We start from the raw sequence: 16,418 nt of genomic DNA, 5'->3' as shown, positions 1-16,418 counted from the left end.
GTCTCTTGTCTCCTCAGCCAGGCCCCAGCTTTCTAAACTCCCAAGATGACCCCAGAGGGGAAGGTGGAACTGTCACACCCTGCCCAAGGCCAAACCCACCCCATCCCCCCAACCCCCTTCCACGGGAGGAAAGCCAGCGGGAGGTGACAGAAGCCACCCACAGGCTTCTAAGTTTAGCCTGTTCTCCAGACCACTCCCCGTACCCGCCTCCAAGGCCCAGAGCCAGGAATGACCTCATCCTTTTCTCCAAGACTCCACCCTGCCTGCCCGGAGTCCTGCCTTTGCAGACCTGGGGCTGGTCCCCGGTGAGCACCTCAGAGAGATGGGACTCCAGGCTCATAGCTAAGACAGGGACCTGAAGAGAAAGACAGAAAGCCACACACACACTCTGGAGCCTGTGGCCTTTATTCATGCCCCACACCAAGAATAGCCAGAGACAAGGTTCCTGCCCAAAGCAGAAACACCAGGGGCCTGGGACTTGGTTACACCCTCCAAGTCCCCTACCCCAGATCTCTTGTGAGCAGGAAGTGTATAAAGTGCTGGTGTGATGATCCTCTGGGGAAGGCCAAAGGGATCAAGAGCCCCACCCCAGGACCGAGGCAACAGGAGGAGGGGCTGTGCTCTGAGGGGCAGGACGTACCCCTCTGTTCCCAGGGTGCTGGTGGGAGGGGGTGTGCCTATGGCCTCCACTGTCAGGGCTAGGGAAACTCAATGCAGTCCTGGGCAGGAGGGAATTGGGAAAGGGAGCCTTCAGCAAGGATCCCTGATAGGGTGGGGTCACAGGGGGCAGAGGGAGTTTCTGCAACCCCCTGAAGGAAGGAGGGGAGATCTTGGGGATCTCAGAGAATGGGGCAGCCCCTCCGGCGCTTATTCTTGCGGACTTGCAGGCCGGCCCTAGTGGCCATCTCAAATACCTCCCGCACCCCTTCCTTGGTCTTGGCTGAGCACTCAAGGTAGCCAAAGGCACTGATCCGGTTCGCCATGTCCCGGCCTTCCTCAGATCGAACAGGTTCCTGGGAAGGTAGACCGACAGCGATCAGAGGAAGCAGCTGGTTAGGTGCACCTCATATGTATTTAGAACAAATACTTGCTCCAGCCCCCATCCTCAAAGCACCCAAGCCCCAGCCACCATGGCAGCTTCTAAGCAAGAGACCCAAGACTCAACGTTTACCTTCAAAATTCTATCAGCCAGCTTATACCCCAACGTACTCCCTTCTCTTGACTGAATGTGGATCTGCCTCCTGACTCGCTTCCCTGCCTCCATTCTCACCTTCCAATCCATCCTCTACAGCTGCCAGAATCATTTTTCTAACATGCTGACCTGACCGTATCTGTCCCCAGTTTAAAATCTTACCATAATTATCCTCAAAGTATTCTTTTCGTTCTATTGTCCATATTCCTATCCTGGCAGCTCTCCCTAATTAACTCATCCTATGGCTGGAAAGCCACTTCTAGGTGCACAAATTAGCCAGCTCCCTCAGTCTGGGCCTGGGCCTTTTCCTCAGGTGCTTGAATACCCTCCATCCCACATCCATGTTAGTTCACACCTCCCCCTCCTTGGGTATCCTGATGGCCCCACCCATAGACCCCAAGCAAAACACCTACTGTAGGAGCCCAGTTCCCTGAGGGCGGCAGTTTTCTTACTCATTTTAATAGCCCCAATGCCAAACAGTGGACAACAGACAAAATGCCAAGTGACCTTAGACAAGTCACTTTGTCCACTCACTTTCATCAAATACTGGATCAGATCCTGACAGCCCTTCTGGTTCTCTCACAAAGGTGCAGATGCAAGGGGGTAGGAAGTGGACCCCACCATCACCTCTAACACAGAGTCAGTAGGAGGAAGGCTCCTTTACCAGCCTGCACGCCCTCCGAGGGTGCCTTCCTCCCCAAGGGCTCCCAGCCTGGCGGTGGCACCCACCTGCTTCATCTTGGCCAGCTCTCTCCGGGTATGCTCATCTTGCCTCAGGTCCTTCTTATTCCCCACCAGGATGATGGGCACATTGGGGCAAAAGTGCTTCACCTCCGGGGTCCACTTCTCAGGAATGTTTTCTGCACAGACATGTCCCAACAGTGGACGATAGACAAACCTAAGCTTGTGCCTCCACTTAGGCTAGAAGGCTCCCCCTGAGTCCTGTCTTCCCCACGGCCGAGTCTTAGAGGCTTTTCAGCATGAGAGTCCGTTTCACAGCTCAAAACCCCTCCCCATCACAGTACACATGCTCCCGAGTCCTCCGAGGGCCCGGAGTTAACACAGAGGCTAAAGAGGCTCCCCAGTACCCACCCCCACAGCCTCTGAGGATGACTGAGAGGAGCCCAGGGAAGAGCTCCCTCTGGTTGGTTCCAAGGGGTTCTTGGTCCCCTCCTTCCAACACCCTCACCCAGACTGTCGGGGCTGTCGATGGAGAAGCACATGAGAATGACGTCAGTGTCCGGGTAGGAGAGAGGCCTCAGGCGGTCGTAGTCTTCCTGCCCTGCTGTGTCCCACAGAGCCAGCTCCACCTGACACACAGGGCCAGTGCTTAGCTAGCCTGACAGCCCCAGTTAAACACACAGCCTCGCCACCCAGAAGTCCTCTCTGAAATCACCGTCCCTTAGGTTCACCGAGCATCTACCTACTGTGTGCCAGCGATAGTGCTCATCCTTGTCACACAACACAAATAAGGTGAGTCTTTTAAATCCTGAGACAAACTGATCTTTGTGCAGTTTGAGTTGCCATTGTGAACACCACTATTTTAATTAATCTTCATAAAAACCCTTCGAAGGGGAGGGTTTTTCCCGTTTACATTTGGGGGAACTTAAGCCCAGAGGCAAAGGACTTGGACCCAGATTACAGTGCCGGTCTGTTAAAAACAGGAGGTTATCCAGATTTTCTAAGACTGCAGCTTCACTTCCTAACTCACTGGTTCCAGCAGGGAGAGTAAAAGCAGTACATGGATAGGTGGTAAGGACAGACATTCTAGGTCCCTAAGTGAGTGAGTGGGGTTCCAAGGTGAGACGGGAAGGGGGCTGTTGGCCTTTACCTGCTTGCCATCCACCTCTATGTCTGCGATGTAGTTCTCAAAGACAGTAGGGACGTAGACCTCTGGGAACTGATCCTTGCTGAAGACGATGAGGAGGCAGGTCTTCCCACAGGCCCCATCCCCCACAATCACCAGCTTCTTTCGGATGGCAGCCATGGCCAGGGCTGGCAGGGAAGAGGCAGCAGGGATGTTAGGAAAAGCCAGTGAATCCAAAAACACTTCTCTGGGGCCCCCAAGACCTCCCTGGAAACCGAGGCATCCAACAAAAGGAGGGGAGGGAAAGGAGCTTGCTCAGGCATGTTCTTGCCAAGAACCAATTGTTCAGGCAACTGAGCTTGAAATTCCTAATCTCAAGGTCAGAGACAGGTCTCCCCCATGGGTTAGAATACACAAGTGGGAGGTGGAAGAACCACCCACTTGGGAGCCAGGAAAGCATGAGTTCTAATCTAATCCACTCACCAACTGTGGGCCCCTGGACACCTTTAAGGGTGCTCAGAGACCAGGGGTATCTCCAGAAAAGCCAGTTTTTATCTATTCTACACATCAGAGTTTCAAGTCAGACTTATTTGTTACCAGAATTTCAATACTTTCAAAAGATTAATAATTACAAAGGTCCAATCTGGAACACATTGAACACATTGTCCATCACTTGGCACAAGTCATGCCTGCCCACTGAAAAACGAGGAGTCCAACTGATACGGGTGGATAAGGAAAGGCTATTTATCATACCCTCAATACTTTGGCCACCTGATGCGAAGAGTTGACTCATTGGAAAAGACCCTGATGCTGGGAAAGATTGAGGGCAGGAGAAGAAGGGGACAACAGAGGATGGGATGGTTGGATGGCATCACCAACTCAATGGACATGGGTTTGGGTTGACTCCGGGAGTTGGTGATGGACAGGGAGGCCTGGTGAGCTGTGGATCATGGGGTTGCAAAGAGTCGGACACGACTGAGCGACTGAACTGAACTGAGATGCCAGGTAGGGCTTCCCAGGTGGTTCAGTGGTAAAGAATCTGCCTGCAATGCAGGAGACTCGGGTTCGATCCCTGGGTCAGGAAGATCCCCTGGAGAAGGAAGTGGCTGCCTACTCCAGTATTCTTGTCTGGCAAACCCCATAGACAGAGGAGCCTGGCGGGCTATAGTCCATGGCAAAAGAGTCGAATACATCTTAGCAACCAAACAACAGGTGCCAGGTTCTATGGTGGACATTTTGACAAAAATCACTCCCTCTGTCCCCAGAAGCCTGGAAGGTAGTGAGCTTCCTGTTTTGACAAACTAGGAAAGTGAGATTCATGGAGGCTAAAAGGAATTCAGAGTCATGGCAGGGAAGGCATTCAAGAGTAGGGCTGTGTGACTAGAGTCTGTTGCTTTTCTACGTTATCACCCCAGAGGTGGGAAGGAGAGCAGAGCAGGGGGAACCCAGACGGAGGGCAGCAGCAGCAGCTAGCCAGCTTCCCTGGCCCACCCCATCCCAGTCCCCAGGGCCCCACGTCACACAAAGGAGGCTCAGTCCAGGCAGTGCCCACAGCCCACACTTGGGCAGGCTGCCTGCCTCCCCCCTTCCTCCTGGGCCTGGCAGCAACACTGGGTCACTCAGCCCCAGGCAGGGGACAATGACCACACTGTAGGGAGCCACACATCTACCACAGCAGAGCGACTGAGAATAATCCACTAGGGAATCACCTCCACCCACTCCCTGGGACGGCCCCTTCCTCCCCTCTGTCCAGCTCACCCTGAGGCCCTGCCCACCCCTCCCTGTGACTCAGGGCGAGGAGTCAGCTTCCCAGGGTTTCCATGTGTCCCCCACCCCCAACACACACCGAAGGGCAGTTGCACAGTTCATCACACCTTGCCAGCTTCTTTTTGCCCCTGAAGCTGAGCCTCACTTCCTCCTTCCCTGGGGAGAGGAGCTGACCTCCTGCCGGCTGGAGTTCCCAGGCCCCCAGCCTGGGAGGAAGAGAGGGCGGGCTTCAGGCCTGAGATGAAGTCGAGGCTGTGGGGAGGAGCAGGAGCTGGAGCCGGCGCTGGGAGGAACTCCAAAAGGGAGACAAATGAAGGCCAATTCCAGCGCCAGCCACACAGGGAGTGGTTAAGAAAGAAGGGGACGGTAACCTGATCTCTGCCCCAAACCTGGCTTTCTCTCTCAGTCCCACATCCTGTCAAACTAGGCTGAGCTCCCTCACTCCCCACACACCACCACCACCACCTCACAGCCCGGCCCTGGTCTGCCTTTTAGGAAGCGAATATTAGAGCCGAAGCGAAGGCAAGTTCTCTTTAACAGTGGGATCCCGGGTGGCCTCCCTCCCCTCCACACACGCGTGCACAACACTGGGATGAGGGGAAGCGGATGTGAATCAGACGGAATTTATAGGAGTTGAGCGCATGGCCATTCTCTAACACCACAACAGGGGCTCTCTGATACCCCAAAAGGCAAGCAAGAAGACATTCACCCTGCCAGCTGATTTCCTCCACAAATGGAAACCACCCTTCAGAAAATGGGATCTCCTGAAAATTCTACCCAAGTGACCAACTCCCTCTCATAGTCCCACAAGTTCCATTGGTCCAACTGAGGGAAGACAGGCTGCGGTAGCCCCAACCTGGGACAGGCAGCACTGATGGACAGATGGAGGGCATTCACCACCAGGGTGAATACCAGTTGCCTAGCTCTGAGTTTGCCATTGCCCTCTCCCACCCCAGCAGGGCAGTTCGGGTAGCACCAGATGGTGTGGGTCAGAGGCCAGAACTCCAGGGCAGGGGCATGCTGGAATGATCTGGAGCACACCCTCCCCCAGCTCAATTAAGACTTTCCCTTCAGGCTCAGAGGAGTCCTAGACCCAGGCCAGGCCACCAGGCCCAAGGCCAAGACAGCAACGACAACAGCTCCCTGTGAGAGGCAACCCCTGAGGAACTGCCCCACTGACTCCATGAGGGGCAACCAAACCCCACAGGACCTGGTATGAGTCGAACTCCTGGGGCCTTCCCTGGGATAAAACAGCTCCTCAATCATTCTCAAGCATTCCAGATGAACCAGGGGCTGATGTACCCTGATGACCACCCCTGATGTCTAGGGAAGAAATCAGATACCTCCTCCTCGACTTGAAAACCAGAAGTGACTTGGCCTCGGGTCCCTCAGGCCAAATCCCCAGGATACTCTTTAGCTATGTTGGGGAGTGTGAAGGAAGGAACAGATAACACACACACACGCACGCACGCACGCACGCACGCACACACACACACACACACACACACACACACACACACACACACGGCCTGGATCCTTCCCAACTTCCCGTACCTCCACACACACACACACACACACACACACACACACACACACACACACACACACACACACACACACACACACACACACACACACACACACACGGCCTGGATCCTTCCCAACTTCCCGTACCTCACACACACACACACACACACACACACACACACACACACACACACACACACACACACACACACACACACACACACACACACACACACACACACACACACACACACACACACACACACGGCCTGGATCCTTCCCAACTTCCCGTACCTCCACACACACACACACACACACACACACACACACACACACACACACACACACACACACACACACACACACACACACACACACGGCCTGGATCCTTCCCAACTTCCCGTACCTCCACTCCAAGCCGGCTACAGAAACCATCCTGGGCGAGGTACAGACCCCAGGAGCAGTGGCAGCCCCCGCGGTCACACCCCACCCTTATTCCTGCCACTTCACAGGCCCGGCGGGGGGGAATTCCCACCTCAAGCCGGACTCGGGCCCCAACTCACACCCCAGCCAAGGTCCACCGCGGGCCGCCAGACCTGGGAGCTGAGCATCTGCGCGGGAGCTCCCTCGCGGAGACCCAGTTGTCCCCTCTCCTCCTCGCCCTGCCGAGCAGGTTCTGGGAAGCCGGGAGAAGGGAACGGACTTCGACTCGGACACCTAGAGGCGAGAGGCCCTGCGGGACAATTCCCGGCGCCCCTCACTGTAGCCCAGGAGGGCAGGGAGGGGCCGAGCCATCCGGATCCCCGTGCCGCCCAGACGCCGCGTACGAGGGGAGGAAAGGGGCCCGCGCTCGGGCCAAAGCCCCTCCCCGGCCGGCGCCCCGAGCTCCAGCCAAGCGGAGAAGAGGGAAAGTGCTCTGCCGGGGACCAATGCCCACGACCCCGCCGCCCACAGCCCCAACCCGGGGTACCTTCCGCTCCGCCGCTTACAGCTGCGCTGCGGGTGCGGGAAGCAGAGACTGACCCGAGGGGCCCCGCCGCCCCGCCCTCCTCCAGCGCCGCGGCGGGGAGGGGCGACTGGCCGGGAGGGGCGGGCCGGGAGGCTCTAGGCTCCGCCCGCCCACGGCCCCCGCCCACGGCCCCAGCGGGTAGCCCGCGCTGGCCCTTCGGATCCCGGAGATGCCTGGACTGCGGAGGAGCGGGCGGCGAACTGGACCCGGGAGGACTCTGCCTCAGCGCCACCTTCCAGCTCTTACGGGCGGACCGGCGTCGGGAAAGTTGAGAGGCCCCCGGGGTGGGGTCAGGAAAGGGCCGCTGCTGCCCTCCCGTGGCTGAGCGGCCACCCGCGCCTACACTACCTGGGTGGTGTCCCGCGCGGGACTGGGAAAGGCGGCTTCAGGGACGCCAAAGGGGCTGCGGAAAATCCCCACCCTCTTAGAATCGTTGCGCAGTAAGTACAGCCCACCATCATCCCCTAGCCTCGGAGACCTTTCAGAACCTTTGAGATTCAGGGGCACTTGGTTCCACCTTGCAATTCCCTTCCGTCCCCCTACCCGGAATTTCCAACTCCTACCCATCCTTCAAAGGGCACTCTTGGAAATCTTTCTGGATTCCCCAGCTAAGAATTCAGTTCCCAACCGCACTGTCTTATTTCTGTGCCTCTAGGGACACCTCCCAGGTGCTCTAGGGGCCTCCCAGGTGGCTCAAGTGGTAAAGAATTCGCCTGCCAATGCAGGAGACACAGGCAGGAAAGGCGGGTTCGACCCCTGGGTCAGGAAGATCCCCTGAAGGAGGAAATGGTAACCCACTGTAGTATTCTTGCCTGGGGAAATCCCATGGACAGAGGAGTCTGGTGGGCTACGGTCCATGGGGTCGCAAAGAGCCAGACGGGACAGAGCACAGCACACACATAGATAGCAAAGGGACACCTAGCCTGGTCTGACTTGTATGTTGGGTATTTACCAACACATGTATCTTTTTCCCTGAAAGGTACATGAGGAAGTGAATGAAAGATGAGGAAGTCTACTCACATTTTATTAGCTTGTGCAGGGTACACTGCTGCTAAGTCGCTTCAGTCGTGTCCGACTCTGTGCGACCCCATAGACGGCAGCCCACCAGGCTCCTCCGTCCCTGGGATTCTCCAGGCAAGAATACTGGAGTGGGTTGCCATTTCCTCCTCCAGTGCATGAAAGTGAAAAGTGAAAGTGAAGTCGCTCAGTCGTGTCCGACTCTTCTCAACCCCATGGGCTGCAGCCTACCAGGCTTCTCCATCCATGGGGTTTCCCAGGCAAGAGTACTGGAGTGGGGTGCCATTGCCTTCTCCACAGGGTACACTACATAGCTTTTAATAGTCATCACAGTTTTTTGGGTTAAGTATACACATCCCCTTTTACCTGTAAGGAAACTGAGGCTCAGGAAGTTCAGTGACTTGTCCAAATTTTGCCATATGTACATGGTAGAGCAAAATCTCAGAGAGTCAGGCCTGTCTGGCTCCAAAGCTGGTCTCTCTTCCCTGCTGCCCACTGTGATCCTCCAATCTGTCCCTTCGTACTGTCTGGCACAATGTGTGGCACATAATAGGTTTTCAACAAGTATTTGCTGAATGAATGAATGTTACAAGTCATATAGACTTTAAAGATCTTACAAGCCACCCACACATCTGCTGAATGAGGAAACTGAGGTCCACAGCAGTTTGGTCCCAATCCTCTTAATTGGCTCAACAGACCTAGCTATGTACTCAGTTCAGATCAGTTTCTATCTTCAAAGAACTTACAATCTAAATTCAGAATGCAGACAAATTAAAGATAGGTAATAGTTACTGAACCCTTATTACATAGACCAGGCTATGCTTACATGAACTACTTTCATCCTATAATCACCTCGTGAGGTAGTACTATAATGCCCATTTTTCCAAAAAGCAAGTTGAGGCTCAGAGAGATTGCACACTTCTTCTTGGTTGGGTTTGGCACCAGGATCCACACAGCAGGACTTTCAATCCCCTGCTACTTCACTGCTACTCTGTACCAAGTCCTCATATAGACAGTTACAGTACAAGAGGCGAGCACTATAGTGCGGGCATGCATGGGCTGTGGAAGAAGAGAAGTGTTCAAGTTGCAGTGATGCATTGATTTTAAATGTGTTGGAGCTACTCTAGACCCATAGAGTTGTGGAAATCCCAAGATGGTGGTGATGGAGAAAGACAGGACTGGAGAGGGAAGCAGTGGCCCCATCAAGAGCTGAGTGTCAGTTTTGGTCTAGGTGCAGTAAGGAGCCACTAAAAGTGTTCTCTCAGAGGAATCACCAACTTAGATTCAGATGGTGGAAACGGCTCCTTGGCTGCTGTGTGTAATCTTTACTGAGTAAACAGGGAAGTGGCTTGGAAATAAAATCAGCAGGTGAGGTAGGAGGCTTATACACTAAAGGACTCCAGTAGTGACTTTGTGTGTGTGTGTGTGCTCAGTTGTTCAGTCATGTCTGACTCTTTGCGACTCCCGTCAGGCTCCTCTGTCCATGGGATTTCCCAGGCAAGAATACTGGAGTGGGTTGCCGTTTCCTTCCTTCTCCAGGGGCTCTTCTTGACCCAGGCGTCAGACCCAGGATGGAACCCACGTCTCATGTCTCCTGTATTGGCAGGTGGATTCTTTACCACTGGGCCACCTAATAGAAATATGTTTTTAAATATTTAATCATCACTATTTTATGATTGATTAGCTTGATGAGGGAGAAAGAAAAACTAAGGGTGATGAGCTCCAAGAATTCTAATTTGAGTAACTGAGCTGGTGCCCCCTGAGATAGAGCCAGAAGGATGTGTTTGTGGGAGAAATGATGGATTCATTTGGAGGAATGTTGAGTTGAAGTGCTTGTGGGATATCTAGGGGATGTTTGGAAGACCGCTGGGATATGTAGGTCTAACGCTCGGGAAAAGTCTGGACTGGAAATGGTGCCTTGGAAGACGCCAGCTCTAGGATGAAGCCACAGAACAGAATGAGAGTGTGTGGAGTGGGAAGAGCAGAACAAAGAGCCTAGGAACATTACATTTTTAGGGCTCTTCTGGCGTTCTTTCCACCACCCCAAAGAGGTTTTCCTTACCTTTCAGTTTTAAGTCAAAGTAAATAAAGACACATCTTTATTCATCTGGTTTATTTGCCAAGAGCTATAACTTTAGATCAAACTGGCACCCCTTCTTCAGTTAAGTTGCCACTAAAGAAGGCCAGGGAAACAACTTCAGAATTTGGGTTGGGAGAGGTATAAGCATGGAGAGGCTGGGATGGTGGTGGGAGGTTCAGGGCTTGAGCCTCTCAGGAGTAACTGCCTGGCCCTCCTAGGGGGATGACGAAGACCGAGATGTCATCCCCGGAACCCAGCTTGTTGTTGGGGAGACGCCAACCACGGTCCCGGGGTGTGCCCCGGGCCCCCAGGACCAGAGCTTGGGCCAGAGCTGTGTACCTGCCAGGAGCACATGTGCACATTCATGTACCAACATGTCTACAGGAAGATGGGTACACAGGCCCTCATGTGGGTCCCCCAGCATTGCTTCCCTTTGTCCCTTCCTTCCCCATTGTCATCCCCTTGCCACCATACACCCCCTACCTGCTGGGGTCATTGGGCTCATAGGCTGACAGCACCCTGTCCACAGTGGCAGCTACCTCACAGTCATTGGTGACATCCCACAGCCCATCTGTTCCCAGGACTAGCACGTCATCTGGGCAGTGCTCGTACTGCGTCAGGTCATACACTCGTACCTGGCAGGGAAAGAGGGTGCAGAGGGAGCTTGGGGGTGAAGCGACCTCGGGTGAAAGCTAGCCTGAGACCCCCAGAGGAGGGAGGGTATGGCTAAGGAGGCTCCCGTGCGGCTCACCTCAGGGAAACAGGAGAGGAAGGGCTTGATGGGCAGGGTCGAACTGCAGACCCTGAGGTTGTGGTCTCCCAAGCCCCGGGTCACCCCAATGGTGGCCATCACTCGAGCCTAAAGAAAATGAGGGGGTGCTGCTATAGCCCTCTTCCGAGTCTCTGGGACTGTGAACCCTCTCACCCCGACCCTCAGGTAGAACCTCCACCTCCCTAGACAAGTTGTGGTGGGTCCTCCTGCCCTCTCCCACCTCTACCATGGAGTTTACCTTTTTGCCCTCCCCACAGACCAGAGGAAACCTGAGATCCTCCAGCTCGATCTTTTTGTAGGCCCTGGGGAGGGGGAGTAGAGGAGGCATCACCCAGGCATCAAAGCCCCTCTCCCCTAGGAGCCACACCCCTTATACAAACCCCTTAGGAAGGGCCACACACACCCCCAACTCCCAGCCTAGCCCAGCCTCCAGCTTCCACCTTGCTGCTGGCCAGGGACTGGTTGTGTTGTCATGGAAATGGGCCCCAGCTCTGAGGGAAGTGTTACCAGCCAGTCATGTTTTGGTCCCGGTACAGCATCCTCTGCCCCAGCTCCTTAGGCTGAACTCTGCGGGGGAACTCGAGGTGGGTGAATTCACCACCCAGCAGCTCTGGTTTCAGGAAGCCCTGGGGTTGGGAGTGACCAGAGAGAGCAGAGGGCCAGGGGGCATTATGTTTACAGCACATCCTCATATACAGATGATGTTAATTATACCAGACCCTTAAGTGGAGTTTAGGTGGGAGACCTGGGTTCGATCCCTGGGTCAGGAAGATCCCCTGGAGAAGGAAATGGCAACCCACCCCAGTATTCTTGCCTGGAGAATCCCATGGACTGAAGAGCCTGGTGGGCTACAGTCCATGGGATCCCAAAAAGTTGGACATGACTGAACGACTAACACTTTTATTTTAAGTGGAGTTTACTCTGTACCATGCTCTGTTTTCAAATTAACATATATTAACTCATTTAATCCTCATAACAGCCTTTAAGGTAGGAACTACTGATGCATGGAGGAGTTAAGGGAGTTGTCAAAGATCACACAGTTAGCAAAGTACTGAAACCAGGATTCGATCCTTGGCAGCCCAGCCCCAGAGCCATTGCTTTCAAGCATGAGCCATCCTGTTCCTTAGGGGCCTTTGCTGTTTCATTTCGCCACCTCTGACTGTACTTCCTTCCTCAGTGGGGGTCTCTGGGGCAGCCCATGTTCCTTCCTGTGGTGTCCTCCACACCAGCGCAGCCCTGCACTCCTTAGTCTGTGAAGGGACCTTCCCAGTAAGCTCCAGTAAGGAGCTGTCTGTCTGTATGGTGGGGGTGGGAGAGTCCTTGGGACCTGGTAGTACAGAGAGGCACAAGATTCCACAAGGAATGGGAGCAGGGGGTTTGGTTCTTACTTACAAGCAGCTGAAGACGCTGGCGCTCAGTCTCCGGGGTGAACTCCCGGGACATTGGAATGATTTCACCATTCCGGACAATGATGGCTCTGCCCAGAGAAAGAAAAGGTTTGGACTTGGCTCTCCTCAGCCCCTTCACATGACAAATTCCAAAAAGACAAGGCCCGCCCTCAGAGTCCCTCACCCAGACCTCTTTTTTTTCCCTCTCATAGTTATTTCAAGCCATTCCTTATGTCTGTGATCCCTCCTGACCTCGTCTAGTCTTTGATTTTTAACACCCACCACTTCATTCTCTTCTATTCCTCCATCCCGGAAAGTTGACCCCCACTACAGCCTTTGTAAAAGCTCCCACCCCATACCTGCTGTCACCTGCGTTGGCCACGTACACCTTTCCTAGCAAGTAGACCACAACCAGTGCACAGCAGCCCCCCTCCACTTGGTGGCCACGCCGCTCCCGGGCCATCTGCTCATCCTGCCGTATGAGGAAGGGTCAAAGTGGGGTGGATGAAGAAGAGACTCCATACACACAGCCACCCGGCCCACATCTGCAGAAATAAACTGGCCCAGGCAAGCCACACTGGTGGAGAGTAGGGAAGACATCTGTATAACACACCCTCCCTCCCTGCCTCTGAACCAAGCTCTGCGCAGGTTTTCGAAGCTGTTATGGGTTCTCAGAGTCACTTCCTCAGGCCACCTGACTCCTATACATAGTTGACCAGAGTGTCTGCCTGGCAGGCCCTTGGCCTGGGCCACCCACTTACCATGAGCTGGAAGGCATTCTCAATGGCACCCACTACCAGGCTCTCATGAGTCACTTCCTTCTGTGAAGACCAGCAGGACTGAGGACCAACCAACTGAGAGGAATCAGAGGAACCTGGAGCCCCCGGGGTGGACAGGAGGCAGAGGGGAGGCGGTAAGGGGTCCTGGAGTATCTCTACCAGGTCTTTTAGCTGCTCCCGAATGTGGCGATGCAGAAGCCTAGAGGCCATTTCAGCAGCCCCGCCCCCTGCATGCCCGTCAAACAGACCCCAGTAGTAGAAGCAGAGTCCCTGGGGAAGGAAAAGTTGGAGGTGAGTGAGTGAGTGAGTGAGTGAGTGAGTGAGTGTGTGTGTGTGTGTGTGTGTGTGTGTATGCGTTTTCTGCAGGGAGAAAACCAAGACTCTGGGCATCCATATAAACATCAGAGAGGAAGTCAGAGTTTGGTATTAAAGGCAACTTAGATTTATTCATTCCTTCACCAAGAGCCTACAATGTGTCTAAAAGCAAAGTATCAAAAGAGTCAAACTCAAAGGATAAAGATGCAAACATAAGCAATGGTAATTACTTAAATCATCAATAAATACATGAGCATCTAGATTTTAAGGGGAAAACTAAATATTCATACTGACATGGTAGAATCTAACTGAGCAATGCCAGATAAAGGTTCTGTGCCATGAGGCACAAAGCTAGTGATTTAGGAGGTAATGCGTGGCTCAGATGAAAACTAAATGCCTAGAATCCCTGGGGAGAGGTGTCTCCCGTGTCTCTGGAGGCTAGGAAAGGGGGTGGGGGGCTTACCTGGCCTTGGCTAGGCTCCCTAGGTGCCCCTGAAACACTCCTCCGGCCTTCCACATATACCACTTCACAGCAAGCTTGGTCCTCATTGTGCCGGCTCTTGCCAGCGTTGATGACCCTGTCAGGCCAGAGTGACCACATCAGGTTGGATACCAGACCAGGTCCTGGAATAACTCCCACCTTAGACACACATACCCTCTCTGCCCTGCTGGCCAAGCTGAGAAAGGTCACAGCCACCTGGGAACCAGGCCAGAGGGGGGAGGAGGAGAAGGGAGGCAGGGCAAGTCAAAGGAGTACAGTCTGGGTGTTGGGCTCCACCGCCTCCTAGAAAGGCCACAGCCACAGCAGCACTTTCCCGCCTCAGTTCTCCCACCTCTGGCTAAGGGGACATCCTGATGGTGCCACTGGGGGAGGGCCTGGATGAAGGGGAGGAGGTTTCAATCCCTGGCTTGCCAAGACCCTACATCCAACCTGGTGGGCCTCCCCCCAAACTATTCTAGTGCCCTGTCCACAAGAAACCACCTTATCCTCATGAGCACACCCACCTTTATCCTAAAATCATCCAGTGAAAGTTTCCGCTGCTTTGTTTTTTTGTTTTTGTTTTTTGACCACTTGTGGGGCCTTAGTTCCCCAACCAGGGATGGAACCTGTGTTGGAAGCTTGGCATCTTAACATGGAAGTCCCAGTTTCTGCTACTTTGGCAATGAGTAAGTGTTCCAACCCGTATCGGGAAAGAGGAATTGAAATAGGGTAGGAGTGGAAGACCCCACGGACTGTGCTGGAGCCACACAACCCCAAACTCTTTCCAAATAGGAAGTTAAAGGAGCTGATGGTGGGGCCACAGGTCCAACAGCCACCACCCTCAGCCCCTGGCACCCTCAGCTTCCTAAGTGCTCTGCTTTCCCAGCAGATGCATTAAAAATCCACGGGCCCTATGGGAATTCCCTGGCGGTCCAGTGGTTAGGTGCTTTTACTGCCGGTCCCGGATCACTGGTCAGGGAACTAAGATTTCTCAAGGCATACAGACAGACAAACAAAATCCACGCGGCCTTGGAGCAAGCCGGCTACTCCCGCCACTCTGACCGCTCTGGCCCGAGGGTCCACTTCCTTGCCTGGCCAGGGCAAGTCCACCGGCCAAACGGTGTTCAAGGGGGCCCTCCCGCTTCCCCCGGGCGCCCCCCCCCCGCCCCTGGGAAAGCCGGCGGCCGCCTGGTGTCGCGGGCTATTTCTGGGTGTGGAGGGGGAGGGGAGCGGTAAGAGGGACAGGGAACTGGGGCGCTGGGGTCGGGAAGCCCAAGGAGTTTTTCCAGCTGCCATCTCCTATGTTACAAGGGACCCCCCGGTCCTTGACACCTCCCCTCTCTTGGCCACTAAGCTACGGGGCCGCTACTGAGAACTGGCCAACTCATCGTTCACGGGCCCTTCACCCTCCCGGCTCTGGGAGAGAACAAGGTTCTGAAGCGGCGCGGGTGAGGACAGTCAGCGAGCTAGAAGATCCTGAGAAAAAGCTGCACCCGACTTGAGAGCGGGCGGGGAGCGGGTGCGGCCCGAAGCCCAGAGGACAGCAAAGGTCCTGGGAAAAGGGAGCCCCCTGGCACCGAGCGCGGCGAGGGGGATGCATCCCAGGGCCCGGGATGCCGAGGTGGGGAGGAGGTTGGAAGGGGGAGTCCCATCCTGGTTAGGGTGCCCCCGGGGGCGCTCACTCGGCGTAGCCCGTGCTCCAAGGCAGGCGACGGCCGGTGTCCGGGGGGCTTTGCACAGCCCGGCCAGCGTGGTCGTCGGCGCGTCGCAGCCCTCCAGGGCTCAGCTGCAGAAAAGTCGGTCGGGAGAAGCTTGCTCGAGCCTCTACTGTCCTCGCTGGCGCCGCACCCCCGCTCCCAGCCCTGGCCGGAGGGCTCCTAGGAGCTTGTGGAGGGGCTGCAGGTGGCGCCGAGGTCGCGTTGGGCAGGTCTGGCGACTTGGGGCGCGAAGGCGGAGCGCCCCCAGAGCTCACCAGGTGCGCCACGGCCGAGCGCACCCGGTTTAGCATGCTGCCTCCCTGCCCCGCCCCCGGCCGTGGCCCCGCCCCAGGGCAGGCCCCGCCCCCTAGGGCTCTCGAGGGGCGGTGCTCGCTCCGGTCGGTTCGGTCCCTCCATTGGCTCCCCGCCCCCAGGCAGGTCCCCGGCAAAACTTCCCGGCTCCCGGCTACCCCAGGACCAACCCCGCGGGCTAGTGGCCTTTACCCTTCCCCTTCCGGCTTCTTCCGCCTCCGTTTTTTAGGGGAAGAAGGGTCTGCTGTTGTAGGGAGGGAACAGAGAGAAGGAAA

General features: G+C 55.2%; 2 protein-coding genes across 22 annotated transcripts; both read right to left on the bottom strand.

Moving 5' to 3' along the window:
- Positions 1-387: 387 nt before the first annotated feature.
- RHOC (ras homolog family member C) lies at positions 388-8,842 on the bottom strand. Of its 19 annotated transcripts, none has more exons than XM_081493618.1 (7): positions 7,264-7,318; positions 6,857-6,969; positions 4,874-5,059; positions 3,024-3,187; positions 2,382-2,502; positions 1,922-2,052; positions 388-1,013 (listed from the first exon to the last, which is right to left on the bottom strand). In XM_081493618.1, the coding sequence occupies exons 4-7, from the start codon at positions 3,177-3,179 to the stop codon at positions 840-842; spliced, it is 582 nt and encodes a 193-aa protein (XP_081349744.1). In that variant the 5' UTR covers positions 3,180-3,187; positions 4,874-5,059; positions 6,857-6,969; positions 7,264-7,318; the 3' UTR covers positions 388-839. The 19 variants fall into 19 exon arrangements, with proteins under 19 accessions (XP_081349744.1, XP_081349745.1, XP_081349743.1 ...); XM_081493619.1 differs by having other exon boundaries at positions 4,874-5,049; XM_081493617.1 differs by having other exon boundaries at positions 4,874-5,018.
- A 385-nt stretch (positions 8,843-9,227) lies between these two features.
- Positions 9,228-16,174, bottom strand: PPM1J (protein phosphatase, Mg2+/Mn2+ dependent 1J). Of its 3 annotated transcripts, XM_081493607.1 has the most exons (11): positions 15,817-16,174; positions 14,117-14,231; positions 13,498-13,608; positions 13,321-13,380; positions 12,919-13,031; positions 12,564-12,648; positions 11,679-11,797; positions 11,410-11,473; positions 11,151-11,258; positions 10,883-11,034; positions 10,418-10,738 (listed from the first exon to the last, which is right to left on the bottom strand). In XM_081493607.1, exons 1-11 carry the CDS (start codon positions 16,140-16,142, stop codon positions 10,591-10,593), a joined length of 1,401 nt encoding a protein of 466 aa, XP_081349733.1. In that variant the 5' UTR covers positions 16,143-16,174; the 3' UTR covers positions 10,418-10,590. The 3 variants fall into 3 exon arrangements, with proteins under 3 accessions (XP_081349734.1, XP_081349733.1, XP_081349732.1); XM_081493608.1 differs by lacking the exon at positions 10,418-10,738 and adding an exon at positions 9,228-9,378 and having other exon boundaries at positions 13,321-13,608; XM_081493606.1 differs by having other exon boundaries at positions 13,321-13,608.
- Positions 16,175-16,418: the final 244 nt, after the last annotated feature.

This window comes from Giraffa tippelskirchi, chromosome 5 (genome assembly GCF_054371585.1).
Source record: "Giraffa tippelskirchi isolate mGirTip1 chromosome 5, T2T-mGirTip1v1.2.pri, whole genome shotgun sequence".
Taxonomy (NCBI): Eukaryota; Metazoa; Chordata; class Mammalia; order Artiodactyla; family Giraffidae; genus Giraffa; species Giraffa tippelskirchi.
Note: the sequence above shows the minus strand (reverse complement) of the source record. Positions and strands in the feature narration are given on the sequence as shown.

Bases quoted from the DNA above. Each gene is read 5' to 3' on its own strand.
- RHOC (XM_081493611.1), bottom strand. From the start codon at position 8,746: ATGTACATATGGCAAAATTTGGACAAGTCACTGAACTTCCTGAGCCTC. The intron at 2,053-2,381 runs GTGAGGGTGTTG...ATGTCTGTGCAG, and splicing joins CGACAGCCCCGACAGTCTGG to AAAACATTCCTGAGAAGTGG. The intron at 1,014-1,921 runs GTGGGTGCCACC...CTACCTTCCCAG, and splicing joins AGCTGGCCAAGATGAAGCAG to GAACCTGTTCGATCTGAGGA.
- PPM1J (XM_081493606.1), bottom strand. From the start codon at position 16,142: ATGCTAAACCGGGTGCGCTCGGCCGTGGCGCACCTGGTGAGCTCTGGG. The intron at 13,609-14,116 runs GTAAGCCCCCCA...TTCCTTCCCCAG, and splicing joins GGGAGCCTAGCCAAGGCCAG to GGACTCTGCTTCTACTACTG. The intron at 12,649-12,918 runs GTATGGGGTGGG...TTCTCTGGGCAG, and splicing joins GCCAACGCAGGTGACAGCAG to AGCCATCATTGTCCGGAATG.